At 61.7% G+C, this 13959-nt stretch overlaps 1 protein-coding gene across 14 annotated transcripts in view; it reads right to left on the bottom strand.

Annotated features, from left to right (window-relative positions):
- Nucleotides 1-469: 469 nt before the first annotated feature.
- Nucleotides 470-13959, bottom strand: part of NTNG2 (netrin G2) — a 70166-nt gene continuing 56676 nt past the window's right edge. For 4 of the 14 annotated variants that reach the window (XM_049114961.1, XM_049114960.1, XM_049114958.1 and 1 more), the window contains exons 6-14: nt 11025-11051; nt 10068-10205; nt 9596-9816; nt 6701-6775; nt 5147-5248; nt 4330-4405; nt 3597-3764; nt 2018-2152; nt 470-1457 (exon numbers count right to left, since the gene is read on the bottom strand). In XM_049114961.1, the coding sequence (XP_048970918.1) occupies nt 1222-1457; nt 2018-2152; nt 3597-3764; nt 4330-4405; nt 5147-5248; nt 6701-6775; nt 9596-9816; nt 10068-10205; nt 11025-11051 (1178 nt within the window). In that variant the 3' untranslated portion in view covers nt 470-1221. Of the gene's footprint in view, nt 1458-2017; nt 2153-3596; nt 3765-4074; nt 4406-5146; nt 5249-6700; nt 6776-9595; nt 9817-10067; nt 10206-11024; nt 11052-13959 lie in introns of those variants that run through there. The other 10 variants (XM_049114962.1, XM_049114963.1, XM_025475564.3 and 7 more) reach the window with 10 other exon arrangements.

Raw genomic sequence — 13959 nt, forward strand, 5'->3', positions numbered from 1 at the left:
GTGGCCAGCTGCAGACTCCATGAAGATTCCAGCATGGAGTGCTGGAGGGAGGCTGAAGCAGCAGACAGCAGGCCTGAGGCTGGGGGTCCCACGGGTCTCAGAGACACATCCATCCTGATTTATAAACCACCAGTTAGTTCCCTTCCCTTGGATTTCTCAGCAATGATGCCAACATCCACCATGTGCTTTACAATTCAAGGACAGCTGAGGAAAAGCGCCAATAAACTTTGGATTTTTTTTTTTTTTTAAAGGGAAAGGACGGAGAGGAAGCTCCTAATGTGGGTCACGGCTGGGGTTAAGGGGCTCCGCTAACCACACCTGCGGGGAGGGGCCCTCCCGGTCTAAGGCACAGGAAGGCCCGCGCAGGTGGTGGCCTTCACAGGGGAAGGGGTTCTCCAAGACTACTTTGTGGGCTTCCTAACGCTCCAAACCTGCCGGGTGTAAAGGAACACAGAAAACAGGCCCTGGAGGCAGCAGTGAGCAGACTCTTTACTCCGTCGGATTATACACCATCAACCACCTGCAGCGGTTCATGTCCTCCTGACGCGGGACGATCAATACAAACAAAAATAGTTCTCTACAAAACAGTTTGCAGCCCTCCCAACCCTCCTTCCTAACTCCCTCCCCCAGACGGTGAGTTCCTTGGTCACCAGGCCTCACGGAGTCTGGTGGGTTGTTGCAAAGGAAAACAAAGAAAGAAGAGTTGTAGGCATCTGGACCTCCAGGTCCTCCGGCCGACGGTAAGCCAGGGACGGGCGCAGGGGGTCTCCGCAACAGTCGCGCGCGTGTGAGTGTGTGTGTGTGTGTGTGTGTGTGCGTGTGTGTGTGTGCGCGTGTTGGGAGGCGGGACCTGGAGGCGTGGAGGTGAGCAGCGTTTCTCCCCGCCCCCCCCACCCCCTTCCCACCGCCAGCGAAGAAAAGGGTGGGGGCGGCGGGTGATACAAAAGAAAAACTAAGACCCAAGCCGCGGGCTGCTGGGGCCGGGGCCGCACAGCGCCCCCCCGCGGCGGCGGAGGGCAGTGCCGGGGCGGGGCGGGCCGGGGCGGGGCGGGGCGGGGCGGGGCCACTGGCCGCGGGGGAGGAGGCGGGAGGACTCTGCGGAGTAGCACCTGGGAGCGGCTCGGGCCGCACCCTTCTCGCCGCCCCGGCCTCGGACGCCTGCCTCCGCACCCCGGGCACCACCCTCCCGGCTCCCCGGGCGCAGGGTCCTCCGGGCCGGGCTCAGCAGCCCAGGCGGGCGGCCAGCCCCAGCAGCAGCAGGCAGCCGAGCAGGGTGGCGGGGCGCGGGGCCGCCCCGGGCGCGCGGTCGCAGTCCAGGCCGCCGTCCTCGGCGGCGGGGTCGCAGCGGGGCTGCTCGCAGCGCACGCCGGTGTAGCCGCGCGGGCAGGCGCAGCGCTGGTTCTGCAGGCAGGTGCCGCCGTTCTGGCAGAGCAGCTGGTCGTCGTCGCACACGTTGGCTGCGGGGCGGAGGGGCAGTTAACGCGGGCGGTGGCCCGTCCACCCACCTCGTTGGAGCTTCGGCGACTGAGACGGGCCAGCGGGTGTTGGAGGCTCCGGGCGCACTTGGTGCGAAACGCCCCCGGCGAGGCCTGGCCCTGCTCTTTTTCCCGCCACTGCCCGCCGGCCTTGGGACGCACCTGCTCCCTCTCCTCCAGAGCTTTGCCCCTGCTGCTCCCTGTGCCTGGAGGGCCCTTCCATCCCCCTCCCCAGGCGCCGGCCCATCATCTTCTCGGACAGCCTCCCTTCCTCCCTCCCCACAAACTCGTCGGGCCAGCCAAGTCCCACCAACCGCCAGCTCCACCTTTGCCTCCACCTCCCATCTCAGCCAACCCCCGACCTCCCTGACACCCACCCCATTCTCCTGTCGCATCAGGCCCCGCCCGCCGCCCCGGACCCCGCCCCTGGCCCCACCCACAACCCACTCTCCGCCCCCAAACAGCAGGCCCCTCCTTCCATCCTGGACCACGCCCCTGGCCCCACCCACAACACGAGCCCCGCCCGCCCAGCTTGCACTCACGGTAGCAGCCCTGCCGCCAATAGTGCGTGGGGAGGCAGTCGTCGCACTTGGGGCCCGCTGCGCCCTCGCGGCACTCGCAGAAGCCGGTCTCGTTGCACCGGTCGTGCACGGAGCCGATCTGGTTGCAGTTACACTCTGGACGGACACGTGCATGGCGTGTGGTCAGGACAACCCGTGGGCGTCCTCGGGGCACGGACCCCCACCTGGCCGCATCCCTCCAGCCGGCTCCCCGCACTTCCCCCGGTGGTGCACCCCACACCATGTCCACGTGAGCCCACGGCTGCCCGAGTGTCCAGATCTTGAGGGAAGACTGTACTGACTTGTTTCTCTAGCTTCCATTTCCCATGCCCTCTCCCTGGCCCTGGCGCTGGGGCAGCCCCAACACCTCTCTGGGCCTGCGTCTCCGTCCGTGTAACTGGAGGGAGCGCTGATCCTTCCCAGCTCCAAAGGGCTGTAAGATTCTTCACAGGTGGGAGGAGCCTCATCAGAGGCAGGGCATCCGATTAGGGGTTTGGGGGGCTGTAGCCGCACCTGCATCTCCTCTTCAGGACGGATGGAGGAGCAGCCCCAGAGGCTTGCAGCCTCCCCCTAGCCCCTTCCCAGTTGGTTTCCTGGGGCATCTGCTCTGCGGGAGAGGGCAAACATGTCCCCACTCGGGGAGTCCTTGAAGCCCAGAGCTGGGCCCGGGTGAGGAGGGTATTGGGAGGGGGGAACGCTTCTCCTGGGATCCAGAGGCCCCACCCTGTGCCTGCAGCTGGCCGGTGTGACCCGGGCAGCACAATTCTCTTTGGATAACTTTAGAGTTGATGGAATTCTCTGAAGGCCAGTGCCATAATCCAGACTGACAAGGGGCTCCAGCCTTGCGTGCAGCTCTTCCTCTGTGAAGTCAGAGCTGACCTGGTGGTGGGTGGAGGATAGGCAGTGGGGTGCCCAGGGGGCTGGGCACCTAGGACTGAGCAGTGACCTCCACTGGAGAGAGAGGCAGGGGCGGTGGGCAGCCCTTCCAGGCTGGTGGGTGTCGGCCGAGGCCATGGGTTTGGCCTTTCAGGTTGTCCTGCCCCTGCCCGGGCCCCCCAGGGATTGTTTCTCTATCCCAAGGCCGGCCAGTCCTGCAGCAGAGTCTGAAGAGAGCAGACCGAGTACCCATTGGGTCTTATAAGCTGGGCCTCTGCTTATAAAGCATTAGAAGAACTTCATTGGAAGAAAAGCTTCGGCCCCAAAACGGAGTTGAAAACCTTTGGTCTAATCCACTTCCGCATTTTACAAGCGGGGAAACTGAGGCACACAGCAAGCTCCAGAACCGGTCTTTGACTCTAACTAGTGGTTCTGAATTTCCAGTGCCTGTGGGGATGACCGGCAGGGGTGGGTTACTAACAAAGCCGATTCCGCAAGCCTCTGTCCTTGGAAGACGCCTAACGGAAATGGGCCTCCCCTCCCCCAAATGAAATTCTCCCGGGGCTCCCCCGGGGCAGGCTCCAGGGTCTCCGGACCCCGCCCTCGCCCCGCCCTTCGCCGCTAGCTCCGCCCCCGCGGTCCCCGCCCCCTGCGCCCCTTCCCCGGCCGCCGCCCGGGGGCTCACCGATGCACACGTTCTCGTCGTCCAGCTCGGCGGAGCCGTTCCGGTAGTAGCCCAGACGGCAGTGCTGGCAGTGCTGGCCTCGCGTGTTGTGCTTGCAGCTGACACAGGTCACCACGTTTAGGAAGTCGATGTAGCTGCAGCGGTTGGAGTGGCCGTAGCACTCACAGTCTGGGCCGGCCGAGCGTGAGAAACACCACGGGTCAGTGAGCCAAGGGAGACTGTGCCTTCCTGCCACCCCCTGCACCGTGTATTAGGGGAAACTGAGGCACAGGGCGAGGACAGACCAGCCCCCCGACATGCAGGGAGGCAGGACCTGGCACAGGAGGGTGTCACGGGCCTCCAACAGCACTTCGGTACCATTTGGGAGGAGGCAGGCGTGTCCCGCTTTGGGCCAGAGCGAGGACCAGTGTTGGCCCCACCCACCAGTTCCCCCCTGGCCCTGGGGGCAGGAATCCAGGGAGGGCCAGGGGACCAGCACCTGCCTGGCGGGGCGCCAGGGTGAGGTGCTCCCAGAAGGATTCCCAACAGATGCCGGGGTGGCTGGAGGTGATTCATGCAGGGAGGATGGGTCCTGCGGCCAGCGTGAGCTCGAAGGACAGTGCCTGGGTTCATGGCCTCGTACCCCGGGACTCAGTGAGGGACAGATGCATGCACGCGAGCCAGGCAGGATGGAATGGGCCAGGAGCTTCCTCCACATGCTGCTTTGGAAGATGGTTGGAAGGAAAACGCCCACCTGCCAGACCTTTTATTATTAGCCTGAGCTGTTCTGCAAATCTGATTGGCACCAGAGGGCCTCCTCTTGCACAACCCTGAGAATGAATGCCATCTTAGGGTTCGTGCCCCGGGGCATCTCGTTTTGCCTCCTGGTCATCTCGGCCTGGCTTCAGACTCTTCCTGCCCGTGCACGGCTCCAAAATGAGGACAGGGATCTCTGTGCCACCCTGCCGTCTCCTCCAGCCCTCCCCCTGCTCTGGGGACTGGGCGAGTCCTATGACTGCCCAGACAAGGCATCGTGAAGACCCAGGGCTTTGCTCCCTGCCCAAGGAGGCGGCTGTCCCTTGGTGGTCAAGGGCAGGAGAAACCTTGGAGAAACGAGCCTCAGAGCCATGCCCGGGAGGCGACAGCGGGCATGCCACACCTTGGGCCTCCTGGACCTGCCCCCTTCTCACCTGTCCCTCCAGGCACAATAAGCCGGTGAGGCATCCAGGTGTCTCAAGGAGTAGTGTCAGTGACCCCTGTGTCCCAGCTCTTGCTTCAACCGAGACGAGCCCCTGGGCCACACCTCCCAGGGGAGCCAGGACAGGCTATTTCTGGTAGCCGCTCTGCCTGCCCTGTGCCTGCCCACTGTGCTTCTGACTCATACCTGCTCCCAGCTCCCTTGGGGAGGGAGGACGGAGGGAAGAGAGGCTTGGTTTCACCTTGACCCAGCTACTCCAGGAGGGTTTTCTGAGCCAGGCCTGGGTCCTTCGTCCTGCACCATTGTTTTCCAATGGAGGCGAGGGGAGAGGTGGTGGAGGAGGGCTGGTCTGGCCCGGGGACCTTCCTCTTACCTTGGAACTCTTCAATGGGCACCACTTGAGCAGATTTGGGCTTGAGCTGGAAAGGTTTGGAGGCTGGGGCAGGGGCAGGGGCGGCGGCCGAGGTGCCCACAGCTTGGAGAGATGAGAAATAAGCCTCCTTCGTCGCCATGGTCCAGCTGCCCAGGGCAGGCTGTCAGGGCCCAGGGAAGGCCCAACAAAGTCTTCCACCGTGCCCTGGGCATGCGCTGGGGCAGCCTTGTCACCTGCTCAGATTTGAGGGGACATGGCACATCTAGGAGTATGTGGAAGCAGCCCTGCCTTTGGTGTCCCTCCGGAAACCACGTACACACTCATGTATTAATTCTCCCACATTACTTCTCTACCTCCAGCATCCCCTGACAACGTGCAAGATGCTTTGCTGAAGCTGATTTTTTTTTTTGACTGAATGCAGATATCACTTTGCTCTCCCCTCTCCTGTCCTAACTCCCGTGAGCATTAAGAGTGTGGACCTGGCTCACAAGGCTTTTTGGCAGCTACCTTTCTGAAGCAACCTCTCTGCTCCAGCCAAAGTGCGTCCTTTACTATCCACGGATTCCCTGCTTGCAGGGGTTGTGAGCCATGAGCACAGACCTGGCCTGCCTTCCACGTGGAACCCACTGGGGCCTCGGCCCTATCTTGGTGAGTGAGCATGACGCTGTCCTGGCAGCAAAGTCAGTTCAGCTTCCCTCTGGGAGCCTGCGGTGCCCTGATCGGTCCAGGGCAGGGAAGTGATGGTTCCAGGAGCTCCATCACCAGGGAGGGTACCCCACTCAGCGCCTGCTGGTCGCTGGGAACTGCAGCCCCTGAGTGCGGTTCCAGCTCCAGAACTGCCTGCCAGCAGAGGGCGCTCAGAGCCCTGCTCGCTGCTCCCAGAGGGGCGGGAGGTGTGGGGCCGGGGTGGTCCACACAGGCATTAGGACCTAATGGCCAGGGAACAGGTGAGCTGGGATGGGTACAGGCTCCCTTCTCAGAGAGTCGAGCAAGGCCCTGTGTGCTTCCTGCGCACGTCCATCTGCGGCTACCAACAGGCCCACGCGTGTCTCCTCCCACCGCTATGGGAGACTGAGGCTCTGCGCTAGGTATCCAGTGCCTTCTAAGACACCCCCTGCCCTGCTCACTGCCATCCCCCCACCAAGCCTTTGCCCTAGCTGTCCCTGCCACCTGGAATGCGCTATCTTCTTTCATCTACCCATAGCCAGCCCCTCGGTCTGGGTCTATCACCTGGCTCCTGCACTGACTCTGAGCTCCATCCCTGTCCCCAGTGTCCTGTGGCTGGCAGTGGCAGGACAGGATTCCTGTTATCAGGGCAGACTCTACACTTGGCTCCAAAGCCCTTGAGGGGGAGCATCTCTAGAAAGGTGAGAGTTGGGGTGGGGGCAGGTAGAGCTCCAAGGCCCCTCCCCCTCCGCTCCCACAGGGTCCCCTCCCACCCCAGTTCCACCTCATGCACCTGCTACCTCCACTAAAGAGGGAGGGGCCTGCGGTCTAAGGAGCTTTCTGGGGTGGGGGGTTGTCTAATGCCCCTGGAGGCCCTGCCCCCCATACCTTCTGCAGTGGAGGCCATCTGGGGCCAGGGGTAGCTCTCCCCAAGGGGGGCAGCGGTAGATGGCCCGATCCACTCTTGGGGGAAAGAAGAGAAGAAACCCAGTTATGTGACTGGGTGGGGCTGGGGGGTCCTGGAGACACACGGAGGCATCACATGCCTTTAGCAGCAGCAGCAGTGAAAGCAGCGGCTCTATCTACACTGGCCAAATGGGAGTGGGTCCAAATCTACTGGAGAGGCAGCATCTACACAACTACAGCCTGTGGAGGGCACACGTGGACTTGAAGCCAGATAAGGGGAGTGGGGAGAGCCCGAGAATCTGCGTGCTTTGGGTAGTCCTTCCTTCAGTGGGACACCTGATTTACCCGACTCTTCCAAACTCCCTGTGTTGTCCCCATTCCTACTGAGGGTAGAGTTGGACCCGGTCCCGTGTCTGGGCCCAGACCTCTCTGTGCTGAAGTCCCTGGCTAGTGACTGTAAAGGGGGACATGAGTCATCAAAATGTCCAGAAGGGTTCTCGAAGGCTTCTGGTCCATCACCAGTGTGGGGACCAGAGCCCCTCCACCAACCCACGGCCAGGACCCGTTCTCACCCGGGACCCCAGTGTGAGTCAACCCCGGGTGCCTATCTCCTAGACTCACTGGACACAAAGCTGGGGAAGCAGGCTGGGCTGGCGAAGGCGAGGCATGGCTCTGCGCTGAATTTCAAAGGACAAACCCAGAGGGACAGGGGAGAAATCAGATTCTTTCCGCTTCTTAAAGGGATTACGCACGATGCTGGTTGGTGGGGAGAAAAAGAAAACCTACCAGCTAAAAAATGCAGGAGACTTTCCAGCTGGGAGCTGGGAGCCTTTGGACATCAAATTGACATTAATATGGTGCTCAATGAGGAGAGCAGGCTACACGGCCCAAATTGGCAAGGGCTTAATTAGAGCCGCGATAAAACCCGCCCCGAAGGCTTTTTGCTTTGGAGCCTTTTCTCCCACCACCCTCTGTGGGGGAGGATTAGTGGTCTTGAGCAGCTTTTCCTGCCCGGCAGCCCCTGCCCTCCAGACAGCTTGACATTGGCTGGAGGGAGAAACATCTGGGCCAGAGGTTCACAGGCCCAGCTGGACTCTGGCCAAAGAGCTTGGAGCACCTGTTGGGAGGCAAAGGGGGGACTTGGGACCTATCTGGGGGCAAGAGAGACCTCTGGCTGGGCTCTCTGGGGCACGCTCAGGTGTGCAGGAGGAACAGTCTCGCAACGGCCTCTGTTGTGTGCCAAGGCCAGATGGAGGCCCCGTCTGTTCCTTTGGAATCGGGGAGCTATACCAGCCGAGTTTTAAAGACAGGCACCAGCCTACGGCCTCTGAGGCTGCGGGGTGGCAGCACTGGGTGGCCAAGGGGGCACCTCGCCTCTGGAGTCCGTGAGCCCTGAGTTCGAAACCTGTCTGGGCGCCTTTGTAATCCTATTACCTCCAGCAGTTGCCTCTTTCTTTTTAAACAGCTTTATTGAAGTATAATTTACACACTGTGAAATCCAGCTGCTTCTTCCTAAGCCTTAGCATCCTCACCTGTGGGGCCAGGAACTGCCTATCTGAGAGCTGTGAGCCCAAGAGAGGTCCACGCTCTGACACCTGGAGTGATTGTCATTATTAGCAGGGGTCCGGGTACGTGGGGCCCAGGGCACAGGCTTTAGTTACTAAGAGGAGCAACGGCCCTGGAGACATGGGCTGCTCGGGCCATTGGCTGTGGTGCTGGAGCCACCTTCTCCCCTGAGCACCCTGCTGCCTGGCACTGGGCTTAGCATGCAAAGCTGACTACAACCCACTGAATGCTTGAGCAGTGCCCTTTCTCGCCACTTGGGTCTTGGGGACCCTCACGATTCAAGCCCACCTCGCCCTGACTCGCTGCCCTGGCCCTGGACTCTCTCCTTAGCTTCCAGCTGTGAGGCTGCCTATACCACTTGCACCAAATCAGAAGCAGCTCAGAAAATGGATTCAAGGTTTCTCAGTGTGTGTGTGTGTGTGTGTGTGGTGATAGAGCATTTGGTCTCCCACCCAGACAGGCCACTGTTTGCACGCAGACATGGCACCTGCTATAGCAGAGTTTGGCTCCTTTCTGCCCATCACAGGCTTAGCACAAACAAGCACTGGCCAAGGATCAGGTGGCTGGGCCAGCTTACGTCTTTCACCCCAAAGAGGATCCCTGGGCCAGGAGGCTCCCCTGAAATCCCTGAGTCTCCTGACTAGACCCTGCCTCCTGTAAATGCCTCTATGGAGAAGGGTGGAGGGCAGAAATCCAAAGAGCTGGGTTGTGTCACCCTCCGGGTCCTATGGGGGGTTCAGCAAGATGGCCCAGGAATGAGGCCAACTTTTCCACAGCATTCACCCAGCGTGGAGAGGGCTGAGTCCCAAGGGGGGAGAGGCTGAGTGTGGATCCCTTCCCCAGCTGAAGGTGGGGGGAGTTCCTGCCCATTGGAGATGTTGTCCGCCCCTCCACATGTCCGTGTGCAGATAGGAAGGGTCATGGCACTGCCCAGGAGTGAGGAGCCCCTGCCATCTCCTCTCTGCTGGGACACACTGCAGGAGCACCCCTTCCTCGCTGGGGCTGGGAGGGATTCCCTTAGACACAGCCTCCTGACACTCTCTGGGAAGGATGCGTCCTTTCAGACTCCTGGCATTTGCAGCGGGCAGGGACAGGTAAACCCAGAGGGCCACACCCCAGGCCTCGAATACGCACCAATCCAGCTTTGGAGGGTAATTCAAACCAGACAGCAGGTGTCTCCAAGGGCTGCTGTGGCTGATGTGGGACAGGATGCTGGCCCTGGCCTGGCCCTGCCTCACATGCTTGGTAGTCCCTAGTCTACACAGCCTGGCCCGGAGGTGCCCTTCTGCCTTGCTGATTAGAGGAGCTCACCTTCCTGGCTAACTCTGTGCTGACCATTCCTAGGGGTCGGCTGCTTGGGTGCTGGAGGCAGAGCAGGGGGTGGGGTGGTGGGCCAGCTTCGTGGAGCACTGAGGGAGGAGCTCCCCTGGGAGACAGGCTTTGGGTGAACCTTGCGTGGTCTTGATGCCTCTCAGCACTACCCTCTTCCTCAGTCACCCTGTCTTCTCGGCCATGCCAGTCTTGGGACCCTCCTGAGCGGTGATTTGGGAGGAATAAGCATCCAGGGGCTTGAAGTGAGCCCCAGATCTCCTGGCAGGTGGGCCCAGACAGCCTAGAGGCCCCTCAGCCCCACATTCTCGTGGCTCGAGGGTCTAATGTTCTCTACTCTAAGAGCCAAGCCCCAGGGCTGATGCCCCTACAGCAGCACACATCACAAACAGAGGCGGGGACTTGGTGGGAAGTAGGGAAGAGCAGGGCAGCTGGGCTGTACCTGGGCACCCACCTGTGGGCTGCGGGGTGCTGGGGGCCATGGGGGCCTGCCCAGTGGATGTGGAGGGGGCAGGAGTGCTGGGGTCCCCTCTCATGGCCACAGTGGCCACAGGGGCTTTGGGGATGGGGTCTTTCTGGGGCCCGCTGATGCCTGGCAAGAGATGAGAAAAGCAAGAGGGTGGGGAGTTGGCAGGTGTGGGGGAAACACAGAGAAATGACTTCTGGCCTCACTAAGTGGGCCAGCATCCCCTCCAGGATCCAGCTTCCTCTGGGACCCTCTCTGCCCCTCCAGGGGTCCCAGCAGGGAGCAGCCCAGGGTGGGCCGTGGCCCTCCCTCAAGCATTTCTGAAATATGAGGTGGGCCACCAGCTGGCCTCTGACACTGGCAAGTCCTCTCCTGCTGACTCTAAAAGCTGATGGCAGATCCCACCCAGGGTGAGGATGCCAGGAGGAAGTGGGGTACCAGAAGTACCCCACTAGCCAGTGCCTGGCGCTGTGAGCACTGGAGGGCCAGCAGCTTGCTGACCACTTGTCAGCCTGCAGGCACCCCCGCCCAACCCTCCCTGGAGCCCCCCCCCCCCCACTCCGTCCCATGGTCTGCCCCCTCTGAGCTGGCCTGCAGGTGGCAGGATCCCGGCTTACCTGCAAGCTGCCCCAAGGCAGGCAAACCCCAATGTCAGGCTGCGGGGGGGGGGCCTTCTGCCTCTGGCCAGGAAGAAGGGATCCCCGTTCTTGCCCGAGAGGAGAGGGTGGCATGGGGAGTTCACCCAGGGGTTGTGGGGCCCTTTCCAAAGCAGCACTGACCAGGAAGCTCAAGGGGAGAAGTGTGGGAGGTGCTGGCTGCAGGCCACAGCCAGGGGACAGGAGGGAGCAGGGACAGGCGACGGAGTGAATGGGGTGCGATGGGAGTCGTCAAGAGGCTCGTGCACCGGGGGCCTTCCCCAGGGCAGGGGATCTGGAGCATACTTACTGCCAACAGCTGAGCCTGCAGCAGCACCTGGGGGAGAGAAGGAGGGTCACAGGGCCTCCCCTGCAGGGGGCAGGGGGTGGCAGGGCTAGGGATGGAGACCTAGAGGCCACATGTAGGGCTGGCTCCGTTTATCCCATTTCATCCCCACAGCCACCCTGAGAGGGATGGGCTGCCTTACTTAGCTCATCTGGCAGATGGAGAAACTGAGTCTCAGAGCCATGACTTAGCCTGGGGGACCTGCGGGTAAGTGTCAAACACTCCCCTGGGGGCTTTGTATGCACCATTGTCTTCGATGTTAGACACTCAGACCCTCCCACACAGGCCAAGGAGGCGGGAGATCTTTTGGGGGGGCCCACTGGGATGTCAGAGAACGTGAGGGGCACCAGCATGGGGGCAGATAGGCTTACTGGAGGCGCTGATGGAATTTGTCACCAGAGGGAAAGCACAGTGTGGGTTCCCATCTGGGGAGAGGTAGAGAATGCCCAGGGACTCACAGAAACAGAATCGTAGCAGCTGCCGCATGTGAGCACGCCGTGTGCCAGGCACGTACTCAGCACGGGCTCCGCGTGGGCAATTCAGTCCTCGCAAAACCCCACAGGGGGTCGCTAGGGTCCTGATTCTACGGATTGGGGAAACAGGGCTCCGGGTAAAATGACCTGTCCAAGGCCACACAGCTCTGAGGGGCAGTGGCCTTTCTGTATGTGTGTGTCCAAGCTCTGGGGGCCAACGAAGGCCTAAGGTCAGGGGTTGACCAGGGAGTCTTGAGAGACCAGGGTAAGAACATGAGTCCCAAGAAAAAGGAACTGGTGCCAGGCTTTCCCAAGAAGACCAGAGGGTGAAGACCCCCTCCGTGACTTGGGAGGCCCTCCAGGGTTGAGGGGGGGAGGCTGTGGTGTGGACAGCAGGCTGCGTGGCACACAGACCTCCCGGGGTGAGCCCAGGGGACAGCCAGGGAGGCCCAGGAGGGTGATCTCACGGGGCCTTGTGTAGGGCATGGGGGCTGGACCGGGTTAGGGTTTGATTCTGAGGACACCCAAGTGAGGAGGGCCCCATGCCTGCAGCCGTGGGGAGGATGGGGGGGATGGGGAGGAGGAGGAGGAAGGGGAGGATGAAGAGGAAGGGGAGGATGGGGAGGACTAGGAGGACAGAGAGGATGGAGAGGACAGGGAGGACTGAGAGGATGGGGAGGAGAGGGAGCATGGGGAGGATAGAGAGCATGGAGAGGATGAGGAGGACTGAGAGGACAGCAAGGACAGGGAGGATGAGGAGGACGGGGAGGACAGGGAGGACTGAGAGGATGGGGAGGACAGGGAGCATGGGGAGGATAAGGAGGACTGAGGACGTGGAGGACAGAGAACATGGGGAGGACAAGGAGGACTGCGAGGATGGGGAGAATGATGAAGAGGATGGGGAGCATGGGTGGAGAAGGAGGAGGACGGAGAGGACTGGGAGGATGGGGAAGATTGACAGGACGAGGAGGACAAGGAAGACTGTGAGGACAGAGAGGGCGGGGAGGGCAGAGAGCACAGAGAGGACAGAGCATGGGGAAGACAAGGAGGACTGAGGACGGGGAGGACAGAGAGGATGGGGAGCACGGGTGGAGGAGGAGGAGAAGGACAGGGAGGACTGAGAGGATGAGGAAGATTGAGAGGACGAGGAGGACAAGGAAGACTGGGAGGGCAGAGAGCACGTGGAGGACAGGGAGCATGGGGAGGACTGGGAGGACGAGGAGGACAGAGAGGACGGAGAGGATGGGGAGTATGGGAGGAGGAAGAGGAGGAGGACGGGGAGGATGCAGAGGACTGGGAGGATGGGGAAGATTGAGAGGACGGGGAGGATGAGGAAGACTGGGAGGACAGAGACAATGGAGAGGATGGGGAGGACGGATAGGGAGGATGTACTGGTGGGGCCCTGACGAGAGGGTCGCTCTTGCCACAGCGAGGAGGGATGCAGAGACCGAGAGGTGGCAGTGGTGGGCAAGGGTTAGCATCCATAGTGACCCCTACACTTGCAGCCTGGCCCCCGGTGCTGGTGCCATTTCCTGAGATGGGGACACGGGGTAGGGTAGTCCCAAAATTAACCTGGGACTTGTTTCCATCTGTGTCTTGGGGGCTGTTTTCTCCTGCCGTCCTAGAGAAGGTGGGGGTCCCGGATGAGAAAGCGTGAGGACACGGGGCACCTCCAACCTCTGCTCTCCTCTCAGGCATTCCAGAGAAAGCCCTCCTTCGCAGGTTGGGGGGACTCTGGGGAAGCAGGGACCGGCTCCAGGAGCTCCCCCAGACAGAGGGGCTTTGCCTGGCCCCGCAGGACGGAGGGGAGGGGGCCCAGGGGCCAAGGTGGGCTGTGTGTGCGTAGGCGCATCTGCCCCCTGCGGGCTGGACACGGGGTGGGCACCGCAGCGTGCAGCCTGCGGGTCGGAGCAGGGGTGAGTCAGGAGACCTCAGGCAGATCCTTCGGGAGGTGGGGTGGACAGGGGAGGAGGAGGCCGCAGGACAGAGGACGGGAGGCAGGCTGCCAGTCAGAGGGAGGTGACAGCCACTAAAGAAAGGGCTGGAGCAGTGGCTCCAACAAAGAGATGGGTTGGCCAGTCGAGGAGGGAGCCGGGAGGGGTGGCTGTCAGCGCCCGGGGCTCTGGGTGCCTTTGAAGGCCCAGAGTGCTGTGAGCGCCTGGCAAGTCACCCCTTCAAAGGCCTGTCGCCCAGCACAGGCACGACATGCCTGTCATGGCCTCGCTGTGAGGCTTTCAGCTTTGATCAGCCTAAAGCCACATAAATCTTTCAGGTTGGTGGATGGAGGGTACCAATGGAGCAGCTCCTGTGGGGTGCCCAGCAGGTGGGTGGTCCCGGGGCAGGGGGGCTGCCGCCCGGCTCTGGCTTTGGAATCGGGCCCAGTGCTGGCGCACTGGCCGCTGCTGGACCAGGGCTGCTGGGCCTCA

This window comes from Canis lupus, chromosome 9 (genome assembly GCF_003254725.2).
Source record: "Canis lupus dingo isolate Sandy chromosome 9, ASM325472v2, whole genome shotgun sequence".
NCBI classification, from domain to species: Eukaryota; Metazoa; Chordata; class Mammalia; order Carnivora; family Canidae; genus Canis; species Canis lupus.